The 21,428-nt window shown below is 39.0% G+C and overlaps 1 protein-coding gene across 1 annotated transcript in view; it reads left to right on the top strand.

Moving 5' to 3' along the window:
• elfn2b (extracellular leucine-rich repeat and fibronectin type III domain containing 2b) overlaps positions 1–11,913 on the top strand; it is an 88,477-nt gene extending 76,564 nt beyond the window's left edge. The window contains exon 3 of the mRNA XM_084122794.1: positions 8,400–11,913. Coding sequence (XP_083978920.1) covers positions 8,668–11,373 — 2,706 coding nt within the window. The 5' untranslated portion in view covers positions 8,400–8,667 and the 3' untranslated portion in view covers positions 11,374–11,913. The remainder of the gene's footprint in view (positions 1–8,399) is intronic.
• Positions 11,914–21,428: the final 9,515 nt, after the last annotated feature.

The following is a 21,428-nucleotide window of genomic DNA, read 5'->3' as shown; positions in this document are numbered from 1 at the left end:
GTTTAAGAGCTGACAGTCATGAGTTAGTGTGTGAAGTGCAGTTTGCTGTGTGTTAGACAGTGAAGTTACAGGGCAGAAGTGAACAGCATATGTGTCATCAAGTGTATGTGAAGGGCAGGAATGTATGTTAAATACTCTGTGGTGTGGTTAAATGCGGATTTGGGACATTCCTCGTCTCTCTCTGTGGACACCTGAGACGCTGGGAACTGGGTCACACAGCTCCATCCTTTAGCAAGGCATGATGGGACGTGCAGACCTAATTTCTTTCCGTTATCTGCTCAGTTCCTTCTCTCCCGTGGGGCAGTGAGTGATGGCCCGGTCTGATCCCTGGCGTCTGGATTCCCCCGCTAGGCCAAACCTCTCTACAGAAGGGGCTGTCTCAACAGAATGGGCAGCCGTCCCATGAACAGCCCCTCTCTGCTGAAGATAGGCATAGTTTGTTGCTCAGCTGCGTCAGCGCTGCCTGTGCGGTGCGCACTGTTTTTGTGTGTGTGTTAGGCATCAGTCTGCTTGGTTAGCCATGGTTGTCGACTGCAGTCACAGATGATCAAATGCAGAATGTGTTACCTCATTTCAGCTAGGGGTGTGATATTTTCTTTTCTTTTTTTCTTTCTTTTGAGGAAGCACCAGTGGCAGAGAGGCCTCTCGTGGCGCCCTAGGCAAGATGAGACATGGCCAAAGAAATGGTGTTGTTTATTGCTTATTTATAGTGGTAGCGTTTTTGATTATTAGTCTTTGAAAATTATATAGTATTTATTTACTAATATACTAGTATTTCTATACCTTTTATAATAATTATATAGTATAATTATATAGTATTATATAGTCATTTTTTGAAAATTATATAGTATTTCATCAAAATAAATCCAGTTTACTGGCCAGTATTAACTCTATCAGTAGTTTTATTTTGTACCATCGTATTTTTATTTGATCATGTCATTCACAAACCTTCATGGGCTTGTTATTCATTCCCTCATAAAAGATGTATTGTTATAAGTGATTTATAGACCTGTTGGATTATAGCTTGAAACTGTATATTGAAGATTTTTTTTAAATCCCTATGGAGAAGAAAAATGAAAGGGGAAAATACTCTTAGAACCAAGACTGCTGAAAAAGTGGGCAGTTACTGTTGCACTTTAATTATAGAAGATAAAAATATATCTATCTATTTTTTATTATTATTATTTATTTTTTTTTCCTATAGTTTGGCATCAAATTTACATGTTTGTGGCAGACAAATTTATCCAAAGAAACTCATGTTGTATTTAAAGTATACATTTTATCAGTTAATACCTGGGAATCAAACCCATGGCCTCAATGTGGCTAACACCATGCTATGCTATTTGAGCTAGTTTATTTTTGAGCAAAGTTCAAATTAAAGAATCAGACAGAGTACCCTCAATTTAAATTTAAATGATAAAACCTTTCAAACTACTGTGTGTGGGCCAGGATTTCAAAAAGAAACTACTCATGCTTTCATGAACACACATGTATACGCACACACGCACTAAAACCTAGGGGCCAAACATTAAACATTGTGCAGTGGACCGGACGAAATCACAATGCATAGTTATCAATTTGCTCTAATTAGAGAAGGGAGTACAGACCTCCCTGCTGGGTAGAACAGCACCGTGCCTCACTTCTTACTGCAGGGTGGCCTTGTGTATACTATATACTGTATGTGTGTGTGTGTGTGTGTGTGTGTGTGTGTGTGTGTGTGTGTGTGTGTGTGTGTGTGTAAGAGAGAGAGAGAGCATTTGCAGTTGTAGATGTGCCATTGACAAAGCCGAAGAAAAGGATCGTGTTTACCAGAGTGTTGCCTGTTAGCACTTTAAGTCTTGACCGGAAAAAAACACTCCCCATGGGAAGGATGAAGTTCATTCACACAGTCTGAACCACACTTACAGATCAGAGGCTGGCCAGCTTTTCTCACTCGGTCTCACTTTCTTCAGCTGTTTCTCAATCTGTGCTTCATTTTGTCTCTGGGAAAAGTACGAGCATTAATTGAAAGACTTGTAGTCGCTGGGTGGCAGTCAGCCTCAGGGTCTTCTAATCTTGTCTTTCTCAGATTAGGGGAGTGTGGGTAAACATTTACTCAAGTTGTGCTCTAGGCAAGAAGAAATTAGATGTAAAACTAATACACCTAATAATGTTTCAAGATGTTGCCTTTCATTTCAGTTGAAAGCGGTCTATAACAAAGAGTCATAGGAAAATTTGGAAGTCGTCCAGTGACACAACTTGCCCCATATCAAGGGGTAACACACAAAAAAAACACAAAAAACACACACATAATCCCATTACAGTGCTGCTGATTTTTTTGTTTTTCATTTTTTATAGTATTTGTAATCATTTTTTTTTCCTGTATTAAAAGGCAAAGCTCATTATTACCATTATTTGAGCCACTGGCACAGCCTTCCCCACAGCATCTAGCACACTACTCCACAGCTAATATGTTGGGGAAAATGTTTTTATTTATTTTAATATTTTATTTAATACTGCACAGTGAGTCTTTTGACAAATCATTTAAAATCTTGGCTTTGTAGTTCATTCCACCTATTTAAAAATATTTTTTAGAAAATATTTCAAAATGTATCTCATATTGTATATTTTTACATCTGGCAAATAAATTTTCAAATGTACCCACTATGGATTTTCCACTCCACCGGAATTCTGTCCAGCTCCCGCAAACATAAATGTTACCTTCTCCCTGCTCCCACCCACAAAATTAATGTTTTTAGTTGTTCTTGTTGCTTTTGTGAAAAGATGAATAACAATTTATTTGTTTTTAGATATTTTATTTTTAGATTTTCTATTTTAAGTGAGTCCTGCGAATCATTTCATTCTCCTGCAACCTGCACACACATGAGTATCTTACCACCCGCACCGACATCGCCCATCAAATCTTGTCCCGCGCCACAGTCTGTTACGTCGGGTCCCGCAGTAATCCCGCAGGAGTGCAGGTCTCTACCCACTGACACATCTTACCCCACTCACACATGTACACTTGCACAGACTAATCATAATCAGCTCACAATAATCGTTTCTACACGTGCAAACACGCATAGCTTTTTCATTAACTAAATCCTCATGACTAGTCACTTTTTCATACATATTGTTACTCTCTCATACAGGTGCCAATAACATAATGACTTCTAATCATCCCCACTTACTAAACAGTCTGTGCATGTGTATAGACATCTCTAAAGCCCTGCAATAAGTACAGTTATGTTGTGTGAGGCTGCGGCAGCAGGTGTGTGGTACACAAACATATGATCCCTGTGGGTTTGTTAGAGGCTTGGCATTGCTCCTGCTGCAGATGTTAAACTATATTGGCTGAGCTCTGCCTCATCACAGGCAAGCAAACCTGATGAATCAAGCCACATAGTCTCAGATCACCTTACATGCTTCACATTGATTGATTCAGACTGTCTCACATCATGGTACTCTGCCTCACGTTGCTTCAGACCTCTTCACATCACCTTGCTTCATACTGCCTCATACTACTGCTCAAACTGCTTCACATCACCTCACATTGCATCAAACAGGCTTGTATCGAGCCACATTGCTTCACATTGCTTCAAACATCCTTTTATTAGTTTCACAACAGGGGCCCTATTTTAACGTTCTGAAACGCAATCAAGCGTGAAACGCAAGTAACTTTGTGGGCGGGTCTTGGGCGCTGTTGCTATTATACCGGCGGGATAAATGAATCTTGCGCCCAACGTAAATCTAAAATGGGTTGGTCTGAAGTAGCTTCATTATTCATAGGTGTGGTTTGGGCGTAACGTGAAATAAACCAATCAGAGCGTCATCTCACATTCCCTTTAAGAGCAGGCGCGCTTGTTCTAAAGCGGATTCCTATTATAACGGCGGATTTGCCAGACGCACGCGAGGAGCGGTTCACAGCCGAGGAGACCGACGTTCTCGTCAGGGCCGTAAAACACAGAGAAGTGACGTTGGGGATGGAGAAACACACCCAAATTAGCTTCGGTTAAACAGGCGTATGATAATTTGGGTAAATGTATAAGCTAGATGTATGCTTTTATAATAAACTGTCTATCTATCTATCTATCTATCTATCTATCTATCTATCTATCTATCTATCTATCTATCTATCTATCTATCATAATAATGTATGATTTGCAAAAATGAAAACGGCTGCTTCTGTGTAGATGAGAGAATCAAAGCGTTGAGCACACGCGTTGAGCACACGCTACATTGATTATGGCCAAGCATGCGCCCTTAAAATAGCATATGAATAACATGCGATTTTAAACTAGTTTTTTTCGGTTAGTGGCGGAATTGTTTTCTAAACCTGCAAAATAGCATGAGGGAACGTTTGCACCGGAACACGCCTCCTCTTTGCGCTGAACCGCCCCCGGGAGCGCAAGTGTATTTCTTAGTTAACCGACGTGCGTCTGTGGAGGGAAAAGTCCGCTGTGCGCGGGTGCAAAATAGGAATGATACATGCGTCGGTGTACAAAGTCAATTGCGCTGGGTGCAAGATAGGGCCCCAGATGTTTATGTGCAAAAATACATTCCTAATATAGATTTTAGATTATATTTTTAAAAGTATATTTTCATGAACATACAATTCCATTCAAACGTTTAAAATTGGTTACACTTTATTTTAAAGGGTTTTTATTACACTGTAATTATACATTTAAGTACTGAGTAATACTAAGTAACTATAGGGTTTGGTTTAGTGTAAGTTTCATGTAATTATGCATAATTTATTGGTATTACTATAGTAGCCTGCATACTGTATGTAACAATGACACTGTAAAATAAAATGTTATCAAAAATTTTAATGTTTTTGTAAAGAGACTCTTATACTCATCACGGCTGTGCAAAAATACAGTGAAAACAGTACAATTGTAATCTTAAAATTTTGTAATTTATTCAACATCATTACTACAGTTTTCAGTGTCTCATGATCCTTCAGAAATCAAGCTAATTTGCTGATTTGCAGCTCAAGAAACATTTCTGATTATTGCCAATGTTGAAAACAGTTGTGCTGCTTATTATTTTTATAAACCGTGACACGTTTTCAGGGTTCTTTAATGATAGAAATAGAAATCACTGTTCTTGCTGTATATTAAAAGTATTAATTTTTCCAAAAAAATATTTAAAAAGATACATTTTGTAATATTTTTATATGTATATAGATAAAGGTTTAACTGAAATATATTTCATTTAATTCATTTAAAAAAAAAAAGTTGTACAATAAGTCGGAACATATTTATCACATATTTAAAAATCTAGTTTGGACAGTTTTTCTTTGTTGTGCATCACCTGTCTATAAAAAGTGCACTACAGTAAGGCCAAATGTAGTTTAAATGACAATACGTTCTGTATGATTCTGAGATACGAATGTATTACCTAGATCTGTTTTGTCTGCAAAAGTCTGACTTAAACATTTACATGACATTTTATTACAGGATGAATTATTGTTTTAGTCTGACCGAAAACTAACTCTTGAAAGTGCATGTAAATATTCAACCTCACATTAACTACCTGTATCACCTCACATTGCTTCAGACCGCCTCACACCATGTCACACGCTGCTCCAAATCGACTCATATTACTTCTCAAAACTTCTCACATTGCCTCATACTAGCTCACATCACCTCACACTGCCTGACATTTCCTCCTAGAGGGAAGGGAAAGCATTGCCAGCCTGCTCCTTTGCATCAGTGTCAACACTGTCCCAGTTACCTGTCAGTAGAGACAATGAGACCATGGTTATGTCCTGGTCCGTATAACAGCTGGTCTCAGTGCTGTTCTAGTCAGGGCTCAAGCAGAGTTACAAGTGTCAAACCCCTTCTCGAACCTTCAGAAGTCATCTATAAATATTCTCCCACCAACACTAAAACCATTGCCAAATCTTTAAATATGCTCTTGTTTTCTTTACTTCTCTCCTCCTCATATTTCTTATCCTACATTTCTCATATACCAAAAAGAAGATATTTGCACCTGATCCTTGGGAAAAGTTAAACACAGCTGAAACATATAGCGTGACTGCTAGTTTGTCTCCATACGAGTCTGTAATGTATGCTTGCTTTATGTATGCTCTGGGGATTTCAGATTTAGCCCTCACCACCACACAAAGCGAAACCATGGCAAGGTGTGTGTTGTTTTGCGCCTACACAGTACATATATTATCAAAGGCTCTTGTGTGTTTGTATATCTCGCAGTATTACATGAAACCATGGCACATACCACACACCAATCTGAAATGAGACTTTTTACACTTCCATGAAGCAAACCTCCCACTCAGGCCCTGTTTGGATTTACTTAAAGAATAGGCTGGCAGATGGAAAGACTAAGATGAAAAAATTGACTTATTTAACTTAAACACTGTCAATATAAAATTGACTTACCTTTGTTTAAATTTAGACCCTCTCTGTGTGCATAGATGTCATTTAGATATCATCATAACTAATTAGGTAATTGTTTTGGAGAGACATTAATCAGTAATTGGCACTTCTAACGAGAGCACTTTTAGATCAGGTGTCAATCTGTCTGTTGCTCTGACGACTGTACAAAATTAATGAAAGCAGGAGAGCAAACACTTTGTGTGCAATCAATCAATATCTCATGGTGTAAAGGTATTGAGTAGCAAAATAAACAAACAATTTCTATCCAACTGGGGTTGTGTTATAATTCTTAATTTATTTTAGCCTCTCTTTCACGCATACAGACTGCGCTCTCATTGGGATGCACCTCCTTTCCTTAGCCCCAGCCCTAATTAAAGCTTCCTTTGGGCCTCACTATGTGGAGCACCAAACCAGATCACATCTCTGGTGGGCTGAGGAAGGAATAGAGGGTGAGAAAGAGAGGAACAAGTGAGAAAAGGTGGAGGGGCATCAAGATATAGAGGCATGATCAGACTGCAAATGCTGCCTGGGAGCCTTTGTTAGGACTGTTTTTTGATTGCAGGTTTCATTAAAATTGTCATTGTTCTTGTTTCATAAATATTTTGCAGTGTGGGAAATGGTAGTGATCTAAAAACGGTAGCATCTCTAATAACTCTCAGGACACGTTTCATTCTAGATTGGCAAATATTTGTATTAAAAATAAGCTTTTGTATGATTAATTGAGAGACTGAATATAAATACAACAGAATGATGGGAAACAATGGGTGCAAAGACAAAGAGGAAATACAGAAAGAGCAAGATGTCGGAGAAAAAAGTGGGAATTTTATCTGTGTCAAAGACTGGTTTAACAACCTTGGTCTTCATAGTGGTGATAGCATGGTTACAGGATTTGCTGCAAACTTTTTTACAACCTAGATTTCACTGTAGATTGTTGTTTTGTCAGATTGTTGTTTTGTTATAATTCCCAGAATTAAATCACATTCTTGTAACTGTCTCTTGAGTGTTTACTGATGATGCTCAAGGCGAGAACATAAGAATAAAAGCTAAGACTCATCTGTATTGAGCAGCAGATCTGAGTCTGTGCAGCTTTAAAATGTGTTCCATTTCCCATTGTGTTCAGAGGAGGATGGCGCCTGGCACAATGCAAAAGCCTTTTAATCCCCTATTTCTATAGATATTTTCCTCTCTGGCATACAGTGGCCCTGGAATGCTGTTCAGAAACAGGAAACCTTGTATGGCTTGTTGATTAATGATGTTTGTCATATCACAGTCGCCCCTCGCTGTCTATATGGAGGCCTGAAAGACAGGTGGCAGGGTGAGATAAATGATCCCTATTCTGGAAAGTCAGTGTATGGCTCATTTACTACCATTTTAATGATTAAGACAATGAAATCCAAGGGTAGGGCACTATTTGTTCTTGCAGCTAATGAATGATTTGTTTGGAAATAGTCCAAATTGCAGTGGGTTTTCCTGGTTTAATTTAGTTTTTTTCCCCCCTGATTTTATACAGGAGTTTACAGCAACCACTATGCACATCCACAAATTCATTCATTTATGCCAGCTTGTACCAGCTCGTGTGCCATCTCATCATTGGCAGCCATGAATATATGGACCAATTAAATGTTTGATTTAAGGCATACATAGATTTGGCTTCCATTATTATGCAGAATCCATTAGGGAATGTTATTGTGTCATGTTTTATGACTCGTATGTTTGTAGTGGCTACATATTCAGTTTTATAGTGACTAATAACCAAATGTGTTCTATTAAAAATGTAGTTATATTTTATAAAATGCTTGTTATAATGCTGTGATAATTAAAATTTTGTTTTCAAAAAAATGTGTGTTTGTATAATCTGTGAAATTTTATATTTTTGTTTTATATTTTACATAAAATTAAATAAAATATGTGTGCATATCTTTGTTTGTAATCAATTGTTTTTATTTTTACATTTTGAGAAACCTTGATATTTTCCTGTTAAATTAAGCTCATATGTATTGTCTTTGTTTCATTTGACAGATTCATCAGTGAAGACTCCAGCAGCTGTCCTTCAACTAAAGATCAATTTTGAAAATGTATCAGGCACTAACTCAGCTATACCGGATATGAGCAAATATGGGGACTCTGTTAGAAACCATGACAAGCCAACAGCTTTGACAGCCCAAAAGGAGATCCTTTTTTTGCAAATGTGAAAGATATTTTCTGTACTCTCAATAACAAACTTATAGAAGAATTCAACCTTGTTTCCCTTTATTTTTTAAAACACCCCTTCCTCTCCACTCCAATCATGAAGAGTTTGTTGACTGCCCTTTTTCCTTCCTGTACCACTCTTCTCTTCCTTCCCTTTTTCCTTCTCTTATGCCCACCAGCATTGGTCAGAGGTGACTGCTGGCTGATCGAGGGGGATAAAGGTTATGTGTGGTTGGCCATCTGCAGCCAGAACCAGCCACCATACGAAACAATCCCACAGCACATCAACAATACAGTACATGACTTGAGGCTTAATGAGAACAAGATCAAAGCTATTTTTTTCACTTCCTTGAGTCGCTTTACCAACCTGACCGACCTCAACCTCACCAAGAATGAGATCTCGTACATCGAAGATGGTGCTTTTGCAAGCCAAGCAAATTTACAGGTCCTGCAACTTGGATATAACAAGTTAACTAACCTGACAGAAGGCATGTTGCGAGGTTTGGGACGGATGCAATGTCTTTTCTTGCAGCATAATCTCATAGAAGTCATTGCCACTAATGCTTTCTGGGAGTGCCCCAGCCTCAGCAACCTGGATCTGTCATCAAACAAGCTTGCCCGGCTGGACCCATCCACTTTCACTGGGTTGGGCAGGCTCATGGGATGTGAGCTTGCAGGAAACCCTTTCCACTGCGGATGTGAGCTCTACAGTTTCCTCAGCTGGTTAGAGGTCTTCAACAATGTCACACACACCTATGATCGACTTCAGTGCGAGACCCCACGGGAGTTGTTTGGTTATCCGTTGCTGAGTCCTGTTGCCGGGCATGGACGGAGTGCTCGCAACATCCTTTCCTCTGTGTGCCGGGATGGGGTGCTGATTCCTGGGATGACATCTCTGCCACCTGATCCTGATTCTTCAGGCGCGGGACCTGAAATGTTTGAGCACATTGGACCATACCATCAGCCCACAACTTCCTCCTCATCTGACAATGCATTTAGTCCCAGCATCAAACTACAACATGTGTCTCTTTCCTCTGCATCCCTTCTGATCCAGATTCCAAAGCCATACAGCAAAATGTACATCCTGGTGCAGTACAATCAGAGCTTTGTGTCAGATGTGATGAACTTGAAGAAAAAAAAGGAAATGATCACCCTTAACAAGCTCAAAGCAAACACCAACTATACCTTCTGTGTGGCATCTATACGCAACTCTCAGCGCTACAACCACACTTGTTTATACTTTTCTACCCGAGCACCAAATCCAGATGACTTGATGCCTCCACCCTCCACGACCACCCACTACATCATGACCATTGTTGGCTGTCTCTTTGGAATGCTCATTGTCCTTGGGTTTGTCTATTACTGCTTACGAAGACGTCGCAGAAATGAAGAGAAAGAAAAATCCATCTGTGTGAAGAAAACCATTCTGGAAATGCGATATGGACCAGAGGTGGCAGCAGCAGTTGCAAATGACCCCACAGCTGTCCAGAAACTCCATGAGCAGAGCCACCATCAGCATCACCATGGCAAACTACCCATGTCCTCCTCGTCCAGCTCTGCCATGCTTGGCCATGGTTCTGCCAACACTAGTTCCTCACGTCTTTCCTCCATCCCTCAAGTAGAGAAGATGGCAACTGCTTTCTCTGAGGCCATGGCCAGTAAGGGCAACTATATGGATATTAGGACCTCTATTGGAGGAGATGAAAGGGGGAGAGATGGAGCTATGATGCATGGTGTTCGGGAGGAAGACCTCAGGGGGGATGATGGAAGTGACTTGGGTGATGATTCAGATGATGATGGCCGGGGATCAGCGTCCGAGATTTCAACCATTGCTATGGAAGTTGACAAGGTCAACCAGATAATTAACAACTGTATTGATGCCCTCAAGCTGGATTCTATTGCAGCTTCTTCTGTTTCCACCACAGCAAGTGGTCCCACCTCACCTCCACCTACATCTACCTCCTCCCTGACCAGAGGACTGATTCCCATCTCTTCTAGTATCAGTGATACATGCCAAGTCCTGCCTTCCCCAAAAATCCCTCCCCCACCTCCTCTTCCCTTCTCTGCTCCTCTGTCTGAGAGGCCTGGGATCACAGGTGGTGGCTTTGTGTCCCCACCATATCGTCCACCACCCCCAGCTACTGCAGTGAGGCCTATTCAAAGACAGATGAGTGCAGATGCTGCTGTCCTCATCTCCTCTTCCAAGAGGCACTGCCGCCCTTCCAGTGGAAAAGGGGGTCGTGTTTACAGCCTAGATGTTCCGGAACCCCGCAGCCCAGATCCCTGCCATTATTCAGACAAGGGCAGCCCGTTGGGGTGTGGTGAGCCCCAGGAGAGGCTCCCTTTAGTAGGTAGTGGTGGAGGAGGTGGCTGTAGCATTGACGGTGGTACTGTAGATGGGATGGGCCTTCAGCAACACCTGGAGGTGCACCCAGACTACCACTGTGCAGAGCATCGTCACTCAGTCCCTGCCCTATACTACGAGGGCTCTCATGACTCCCCGGCCCAAAGGGTCTCTTTTCTCAAGCCTCTGTCACGCACCAAGAGAGACGCTGCGTCCTACTCTCAGCTCTCTCCACGTCACCACAATTACTCTGGCTACTCCTCGAGTCCAGAGTACTCCACCGAGAACACCTTGCGCATCTGGGAGCGCTTCCGTCCCCACAGAAAGGGTCCACGTGAGGAGTCGTGTTACGTAACAGCTGGAAACGCCTTGCGTAAAAAGGTCCAGTTTGCCAAGGGGGAGGACTTGCATGACATCCTTGACTACTGGAAGGGTGTGTCAGCACAGCAAAAGCTGTAATCTATCGGACTGTGTGGATACACAGTACAGGTCTCTTTTACTGCCTGATAAACCAGAAGAGCAACTCTAGTGAGCAAGTTGGGTTATGGCTGCAGTTTGTAAAACAGAGCCAAGTTTGTCAGGGTTTGAGGACAAGCTGTTTAAATGTTTTTGTACAGTGAGCCAGAAAGAGTAAAAAGAGCCTGAGAATACAATACATACATAAGATAACATTAAGAGATATCATTTGGAGCATTGTTGTTCTCAGTGAAAAAGGTCCAGTGGGCTTATCATTTGTCAGTAATTGAAATACTCTGTGTATTCATCGTTCATATCAATAGTGTAACCTTAACTAGAGTCCTTATTAAGCCTGAGAGAGAATCTCTGTTTGTACTCCCAAATTATCAAATCATTGGTCATCGCATTAATTTGTTAGGTGGGAATGTGTGTTTTAGGAGGATAAAATGTGCTGATTTTCTACAAACCTGTCAAAAGCAGTTTCCCTCTTCCATATTACTGAGACTGCAACCACATTTACATTTCAATAGCACTCCTCATGTGAAAAATAAAGGAATAGAGGAAAGAAAAAGATAAAAATGAAACAGAAGAATCTCCCGGGGGAACCTTGGAATAGTCAGCCGTGTTTGACAGCTGCTGAGCTGTACTGCTGTGCTGAGCAGGATGGCATAAATAGTGCAAGGGGTGCAAGAGAAAATAGATTTACCAGGGTTTGTGGAAAAATGCATAGATCTGTGTTGGAGATTAAAGAGACATAGTTCTGTACATCTCTCATCTCTGATGAATTATTAATAGCATTTCCTTATCAGAGGTTACCTTGTCACTTGTATCAAAGCAAGAGCATAAAGTGTCTGTTGGCAGCAAAGGTTTATGTATTCTGTTCTTCTGCCCTGAGGTCAATTTGTTTAGTCCATTAATTGGCTTTTGGGAGCCTGTTGCTGACAGCTGAGTCATTCAACAGGCAAAGTGACCTATACCCTGGTATGGCACTTTTAAACTGACACTTTATATGGCATGTTTCTCCAGGCTTTTTTTTGTTTATTTATTCATTTGTTTATTGGGGGTAATTATTATCCATTATGCTGACTTTGAAAGGAAGACCGAAAAAAGGAGCAAGATTTAATTAAATTAAAAAATGTAAAAAATCTTTTAAATGAATAGATGTTTTATGTTCTTGTTATCATTTATTGACCTTGGGTTTCAACTTTGATAATAAAACTCCTCTCCCAAAAGCACTTAATCTCAAATATAGATCTCATAGGATAATACATTATTAATGGTATTTATTGAAAAAATGACAAATAATATTAACTTCAGCACCTCTGTCAGTGATTATTTGATTAATTCCCATTTGGATTACACTAACTAATTAGCAATTAACCAGGGCTATATCCTTAAGTCTGCGAGGGTAAGCAGCCAAGACCTCCAATTTGATTAAAAGAGATATCTCTCTCTCTCTCTCTCTCTCTCTCTCTCTCTCTCTCTCTCTCTCCCGCTCCCGCTCTCGCTCTCGCCCTCACTCTCTCTCTCACAGCAACCACAGTCAGCCTACAGTTTCAGGGACCAATAAACCAAAAAAATGTATTAGTTGCACTGTAGGAAAATATACATGTTTACTATGAAATGGCAGGTGAGACATCTAACAGGCAACTGAAATAAAATGAATGGTGTTTAATCAATGAAGTATGACTATAACCGTCCCAATGCATGGCTTAAAGGGTTAGTTCACCCAAATTCTGTCATCATTTACTCACCCTTGTGTCATTCCAAAACTATATGATTTTCTGTCTTCTGCAGAGCACAGGATGTGACAAATGCTGCAATTCTCATTCGTTATAATGGAAAAGCGCAAAAGCGCAAAAGAAACTTAACAATTCAGAAAGAATGAATGGCACATGGGTTTGTAACAACATGAGCGTGAGAAAAGTTTTCAAAAGGTAAACTATTCCTCTCTCTGACCTGAGATCTGAGCACTTTGTAACGGCACTTAATTTGACATTACTATTGATGAAACACATTTGTGGAGATATCTATTTTAGAAATAATGAGATAAACCAGATTTAAATGGAATGCAAACAGTTCAAATGAGGGTGAGTGTTAGCATTAGCAAACCTCTTCATTCAACCCTCTTTATTCTGCATCAGGTGTTTTTGTGCCTTCAGTAAAAGGGTCCATTATTTGTTAGTATCACAAAAGAGTAATTTTTGTTTGTTTTGTTCATATTCTTTACATCATTTCATATCCATTATTTAAAGGGATTTCATTGTAAATACATGTTCATAATATACCATCTTTCTTTCCATATCTCTTGATTAAGGTTTTTCATTGTAAATATGTGATAGATACCTGCCAACATTGGACATACACTCAGGCACAATGTCTCTTTGGTTCTCTCTTTTTCGAGGGCTTTACAAAAAAAATCCAGTCCAAGGTATATGACAAAAGTTGTTTATAGGATGCTTTATGGTTTACAGAAAGAGGAACAGCAGCAGCTATAACATATGTGGATTATTAGGGCTCTGTGTGTACTTAAGGAAGACATTGCACACAGCTCATTTAGAGAGAATGGACCCTAACTGGACAAATCATTCTTGGGAAACTGAAATGGACTCTCAAAGGACTGGTACCGGAGGCTTACTGTGACATTTTCCTTACTTTATGAACATGATTTTAAAACCTCTTGGACTGGTCTTAAGGAACTAACCATCAACAATCAATCAAAAATGACTGTTCATTTTTTATAACAGTAAAATCTGATGCCCAGCTTTATGTTTTAGACATGGTTTTTATTGTGCCTCCCCTCATTGACAGAAAAAAAAAGACTTGCACTCCTGTACAAATGCTTTCAGCCATTTTTGCTATGAATTCAAGGTTGAATAACAAAAGAGGGAGTAATAATACAATTGGCATGGCATCTGTAAGATTTGTTATTTATTAATTGTTTAAGAAAATGTGTAAATACTGTTCTCTCTTATTTTTTGCTTGGGGAGTAAGACTGTGATTCTTCATGCTGTTATCTTGCTCGAGGTCATTCTCCTTCAACACTCCCTGTTGAAGAATGAATGTTTTCCCATTCATTCTGGACAAACAAGCAAATCAATTATTTCAAGTTAAGGTATTTTTATATCAGACCTTTATTCACACACTATGTTTATAATACATTCTTTCTTTCTTTGATTTACTTGGCCTTTAAATCTTTGCTTGACATATCACAGATAATTACCCAGTTCAGCCAAATTTGTGATTGTTTACTATCCTACTACAGAGCTAATAGGCTAAGATTCTTCCTACAGCCACTTTATTCATTCACCGAATTAATCAGTGGATGGTTGGGGTCAGAGTTTCATCTCTCGGGATACTGATTTTTTTATTTATTTTTTTTTATTTTTTTAAGGATTGAATAATGCATGTATCTGTCTCTTCTTCTGGATCCTTTGCTAAAGTGTCATTATATTCCTGCTCTGCGCTAGTATTGATAGTGTTATCAATTCGTCATTCAGAAGTTCCTGAAGAACATGTGTCATGTTGACTGTTGATACCAGCTCTTTTTGTTGTCTTCTTGAATGAAATGGTGATATACTAGTGGGCTGTACACAGTTGTTTGTATTCCACTCACTGTAAGCATTCAGTATCACAAGACATAGGATATATGACACTGTTTCATAATTTATGATGTTTGGTGTCATAGTGTCATACTTAAATTGCCTTTTTTTCTTTTCTTTCTGAAGGCCGTTTCACTATAGTTGTGTTAAGGAAGTTGATTGTACTAAGGGCAGAAAATACTTAAACATTAATCACTGTCAGCTTTCAGCAATATTACACAGAGTGCAAAGTGGATTACTCTTCCACAGCAGTTTTTACTTCTTCTAAGCTCTTTAGCCTCCTTTTAGTGGTAGACACTATGGAAGGAGATTGGCTTGAAGTGAGAAAAAAGATATGGATTAATGCTTTGAAACAAGATTTTCATTCCAGCCTCCATTCTTTTTTACGGCCTTGGAATGGCAAGAAAGTGACGACCGAGAAACTTTTGTAGGCAATTAGCTCTGTCACACCATAAATCCCCATTATTCTTTTTTTTCTAACTTTGAATTACTTATTTGTATTGCAGTTCTTAATTTGTAACGAACATATTTAAAAGCAATTACTTATTTTTACAAGAACAGAATCCATATTTAATTGACTTAATAATTACTAAGGACCAAATATTGTTCGACAAGCTTATTATTGCCCCTCATGCCACTAAATCTAGTCCAAACGACTACATGCAGTTAACGTATTCTGTGTCTTTGAAGGTCCTCCTCGTTGACGTTGCCTGTCTTTGTTCATGCTCAAAAGAAGCCCAGAGAAAATCAGTCCGACGTTCTCTGGGGTCAGGATAATTGTGCCTCTTTTATGAAGCTTTTAAGTCGTTTTCTCCCTCTTTACGCAGAGGAGAACCACACTGCCACGTTTTCCCTCTGATATTTTCCGCTTGTTTGTTCTTGTCTCTCATATGTTCTCTGAATTCCGATGGTTTGACTGCAATGAGCAAAACATGGCAGGATTGTGAGAAACAGGCTGCAGGATGGATACATTTGATTGTTTAGAACTAGAAGACACACTAAAAGGGCCAGTTGCTATGCTTCTCCATAATTCAACCCATGGGCTTTAATAACCCAATTAAAGACATTCTTTATATTATACTGTGATGGAGAAACATAAGAATGCATTGATTTGAAGAAGATTCTAAGAAACAAGTGCTGGAGAGAGGGGTTAACTGAATCAGCATATCAAAGTGAGTCGGAGAATGTCGTTATGATTATGGAAAACACATTTAACACTCAGGATCAGGAGGAGACAGTAAATCAGGAAAGGAGATGATGCAGCAAGTGTGTAGGAGTACTTTGAGAGGAGAGAGAGGAACAGAAAGTATACACAAGCTGCATCAACCTGATAATGGCTGGAGCTTTGAATGAATAAACGTCACACAATCTGTAATGTTGTGAAAGAAGACAGACTAATGCATGCGCTAAGAACCACCCTAGATGATTAGATAGTCTGAATTGCATATGAGATCATGACTGAATCGGATCCAAATGTTTGTGTTTGGTTCATTAGTTCAGTAAGGGATAGTTCAATCCCAAAATTAAAATATCCACCCTCAGGCTGTTTTTTTTGTTGTTGTTTTTTTTCCATTTCGTTTCATTTGGTTATTGGCCATAACTAAGCCATGGTTATTATGGTTTTAAGATTCTTTAAAAAATCTTCTTCTTTTTTTCGTTCCACAGAAAAAAGTATTTTGCAATTAATATGTGTTTTGAACACATTCTTTTCTATTCTAGACAGAATTGTAAGTTTTAGAGTTTTAGACAATCCATTAACAACACTGTCGCTCAGAAATCGTGGGAAACATTTAATAGATAATGGGAATGTAAAAGGAGCTATAGGATTTTCCCAGCTATTGTCACTGGGGGATCACACCAGTTAATCCTGGGTACTGTTTCATCCCCCTCCATCACTCACTTCTCAATTAACTTCAGACTCCATCAGCCTGATGTCCCTGTAATCTTCCACTCATTCCCTCTGTAGTCTCCGTTCATCCGTCTACAGGCCAACATATCAAGATATCACTGGAGCATCACTCCCATATTCAGACAGCAGTTTAATATGTAATGGGGAGGGAAAAGAGGAAGTTTAATGAAAACATATTTTTAAAGGTGTACTTTAAACAAGACTTTGTTTGTTTTGCCAGCTGACGCAACAGTAGTGTTGGACTTTATGTCATTATTATCTTGCAACTGCAAGTGTTCAACAATTGGGGCTTACAGAGAAAAAGAGAACAGTATTTGACTAGACATGTGAGCGGGGAATTCCATTACTCGTGGGAGTTAACGTTTTAATTACATATATAATTACATATTTTTTAAATACAGGGGTGAGTCAAAAATTCTGTGAAGTCAGAATTTCCTTATTTTGTGGAAACATATGCAGATCTTAATTTGTTATTGTGTTTAAATCATTGCTGAGGTTTCACCGAATGTGACTTTTACAGCCTGGTTTGGCACATTGTAAAGCAGGTAGAATTCACACAGAAGGAGTTTGTGGGGGTGGTGTTCGGGTCTACCATCATTCATTTGATTATTTTTCAATTTAAACACTCCAAAAATGTGTTTTGCTGAACCTGAGGGTAAAATGTACAAAAGGGTGACAAGGGCCTTTTGTGTTTCATTTTGTTTTGTTTTAATCCTCCAGTATAATAATCCTCTCACATGATGTTGGCATGCGGTTGGTGGGTCTGTCTGCTCTTGAGCGGAAGAGCATCTTTGAGCCTTCACCTGTCCCAAAATGCGGCTCAGGAACCTTTATGACAATTATTAGCTTGCATCTTCGTTTCTTCTCAATTGCTTTATTAGCCCTTCTTTCACAAATATGATTTCCTGTTCCAAAAAAAAGCAGGAGGGTAAATACTAGAAAAATAGCTATATTTGTGAATTGCAAACTTTGTAAAAAAATATCAAAGATGGGTTGGTGGGGTTTTTTTGTCACAGAATTTCTAGTTGTAATTGTTATAATTATGTTTTGGGATGGGAGGTTTCGGGTGATTTTGGGGTAACATGTTGTACAGCTTTGGACTGGGTTAATACGTTGATCCCTGTTATCCAGATCTGATTCAATCTGAGACCATAGAAAGTGGCAGGAAAAGAAACAAAGTGTTATGTTTGCATGATTTTGTGTATTTTTGAAAGAAATTAATTATATTGTTGTGTATATTGAGTGGATATATTTTGCAAACAAAGCAAAAATTAGGCATTGAAATACTGTCAGAACTTTTTGAGAGATGATACTGAGGTTTATTAACACCTCGAGGATGCTGAACTACTTCCATTGCTATCACTGGAATTCTTATTACAGTTTTGAACCAAGAAAAAACCTGCCTGAAACAATGCCATGGGAAAGCTTCGTATTCTGCTTTACAATTGCCAAAAAAAATAAAAATGGTCAGTCTTGTTTAGTGCCAAAATAAGACCTTTATCCCTTATAGTTATTTCTCTGCAATGAAAAAGAAAAGTGAGATCCTAGCTGTGTCAATTCATCCTCCGCAGAACTCAATGCTGCCCAGCAGACTCCAGATCAATAAATGAGAGAATACGGCACATCCACTACATTAACCTTGCAGGTGTCCCGCAGAAGCCCCTTGCCTCTGCTGGAGAAAAACATTCTCCCGTGCACGGCTGCTCAATGAATCAATGATAAAGCAAACATCAGCGAATGAATGTTTCAATGTTTCTGAGAAGTCAGTGAAATAGTCCATGGGCAGTGAAAAAGAGGTACTTAGAGAGATGGTCCGTTTGGGAGGCTGTTGTCTCTGGAGGCTGTGGAGGATGTCGTTCTCTATTTCAACCGACTGAATGAAGAGGCCTGCATTGATTATTTAAGGCTGAGAGGCCAAACCACAACACCAACACCTCATCTGAACTCTTGCCAATGGCTCTTCTGTTCATTCTATACATACACGATATACAGTCACACAGCATTTTATTGAGTGTAAGATTCTGATCTGAACCAAAAGGATTTATTTTATTATTATTTTTGCAAGTGGAAACCAAAGCTTTTCCATGGCGACACACAAAAGTGCTCCAACTGTGAGCTTTATAATAGTTTGATATTGGACATCATAAGTAGCTTAGTTTTTCAATCGCAGGATTTGACAGAATTGTAAATGGATTTCAGAGCCTCATTAACAATGTTTCCTTCAGATCGGTTGTATATTTCTTTGCCTCTCTATCTATCTACGGAATAGATCTCAAAAAGGACACCATTTCTTTGATGTGATGGGGAAAAAAGCCTCTGAAATGGTTTACTTACATTTATTTAGCTGGTAATTATATCCTACATCTTCTCCACCACAAATTCTGTACAAAAGATCTATTTCTATATTTGCAATAAATTTGTAATAAAAAAAAAAAAGCTGCATGTGCGTCATGTTTTATTCACAAGAAAGACTGTGGAAGCTTGCCAAACATCATTGAAATGCTTTGGTAAGTCTTGTCTCTTGATTTTTGTTTGGCCAGAACTATGAGTGTTGTCAAAAAAAGCTGCTAAGTGACTCTTTTGATCAGTGTCAAATCTGTACTTGATTTACAGATATAAAAAAAGCGAGAACTGCCTAATACAAACAGAGCATCTCACACCATTGCCAAAGCTTCCCACTTGAACAGGAGAGACTATCTGACCAACATATACAACATCTCTTATGTGATGTTCTAAGGGCAGCCTAATCTAAATTCAGTGAAACCGCAATAAAATTGGTAGCACTTTCAAATAATGGAGGACCGATCTTCATCATGCAGATGGCATTAAAGAAATGATTGGAAAATATGTGAACATTGTGGTCACTGTTTGGATATATGGCATGTTATAATGCTCTTCTCCATCATCTTATCATTATTTGATGAATATCTCTTTTCGTGATCAACACACAAATGCTTCACTCATACTGTAGCTTGTACCTTGTAAACGCAGCTGTTTCCCAGAGGACCGTTGAAAGCCTTTACACCCTAAATTACACAAAAATGTGTAAAAATTAAGGAAAGCTCTTGCCATTTTCTCTCAGATGGTTTGTGAATTTGTGTGATCAAACTGTTATGAAATTCCAAAAACATAAACGATTCCTTTGAGACTCGTGCTAACTGAACATACACCTGTAAGTTAGTCCAGTACTATCAACTGTAATTTGAAACTGAAAGTTGAGATGTCTCTCTGCACATTCCCTCAAGACAGGAACGTCTCTTAATCCTCTCCACTTTTCTAAGGTAAGCACTATTAACAGTCAGTTTCACTCTCCTAATCTCTTAATATGTGGCCTGAAGAAGAAGCAGTGAAGGGAGCAGGAGATCAAAACAAAAAGAAACACTACAACCCCACTGTGGCGTACCTCTGCAGAGACACGTCTGTGGGCACTGAGCAGCCAAACTCGAAATCTAATGAGTGGGTGACTGATCTAATGAGTGGGTGACTGATCTAATGAGTGGGTGACTGATCTGAGCTAATAGAATGCACATGAATCTTATTAATGGATTTTCTTATTTTTCTTAACAATAATATAGTTTTATTTAATTTGCCCCTCTGTCTTCTCATTGTTTATTCTTTTATTTTCATCTTTTGTTTCCTTGCAGTATTGTTTTGCAGTATTACATTTTCTGGTCTTTGATCACATAAGCCTGCACAAAACACTCCATCCATTTTCCTATAGGTTTATAGAAGAAAATGCATAAAGTAATTTATGTTCAAGTCAAAAACTTGCACCTCATTTAACAACCAGAAAGAAGCAACCAGCAGAAACGAGCTCCAGTAAGAGTCAATGCATCTCCTTCTGTTCTGAGAAACTGCACTCTTTTCCCTTCAAACGTACATTAAGTCATCAACACACAAAGCCCACTAAATTATGAAGCAATTAAAAATGTTGTGTGGGAGTGCTAGATTAATGGGGGGGGGGGGGGGGGGGGGGGGGGGGGGGGGTGATACAGCATGGTGGATATGAATGTCCTGACCAGGATAAATCATTCAGGCCTGTAGGAGAGAGTTTCAGTCATGATGCTAATGAAGACTCGAGATGTGAACAATCCCTCCTCAAAGCTGCTAAAAGAAAGACAAAGAAAGTAGAAAAGTCTTCAAAAAGAAGTGAATTTTGAAACCATGAAGGGTACAAAGGGTCAAAGGCCCCTCTTGATGAAAAGGCCCTTTTGATTTGAGGTCAGTCAAAAATGTAAATGACACTGTAGATTTATGCAGCCAATGAGAATTTCATCACTTATATTGATATATCTGAAACTTATACACTTATATTTGACAATATATAAAAATAAAAAAAACTGAAAAGACCTACTGTAGTCAAAAAGCCACTCACAGCACTGCTACACTGTTGAAAGGGAAAGATGTAGAATGCCTCAGTGCAATAAGCTGTTTTATGTAATTGGGCAGAAATTGATTATTTGTATTGGATGTGCAGAGTGGGTTCATAACTGCTACAATCACAGTGGAGATTCATTTGTGAAAAGTATAAATAGATTATGAAATGC

The sequence above is a fragment of the Abramis brama genome (assembly GCF_963993115.1).
Source record: "Abramis brama genome assembly, chromosome: 1".
NCBI classification, from domain to species: domain Eukaryota; kingdom Metazoa; phylum Chordata; class Actinopteri; order Cypriniformes; family Leuciscidae; genus Abramis; species Abramis brama.
Note: the sequence above shows the minus strand (reverse complement) of the source record. Positions and strands in the feature narration are given on the sequence as shown.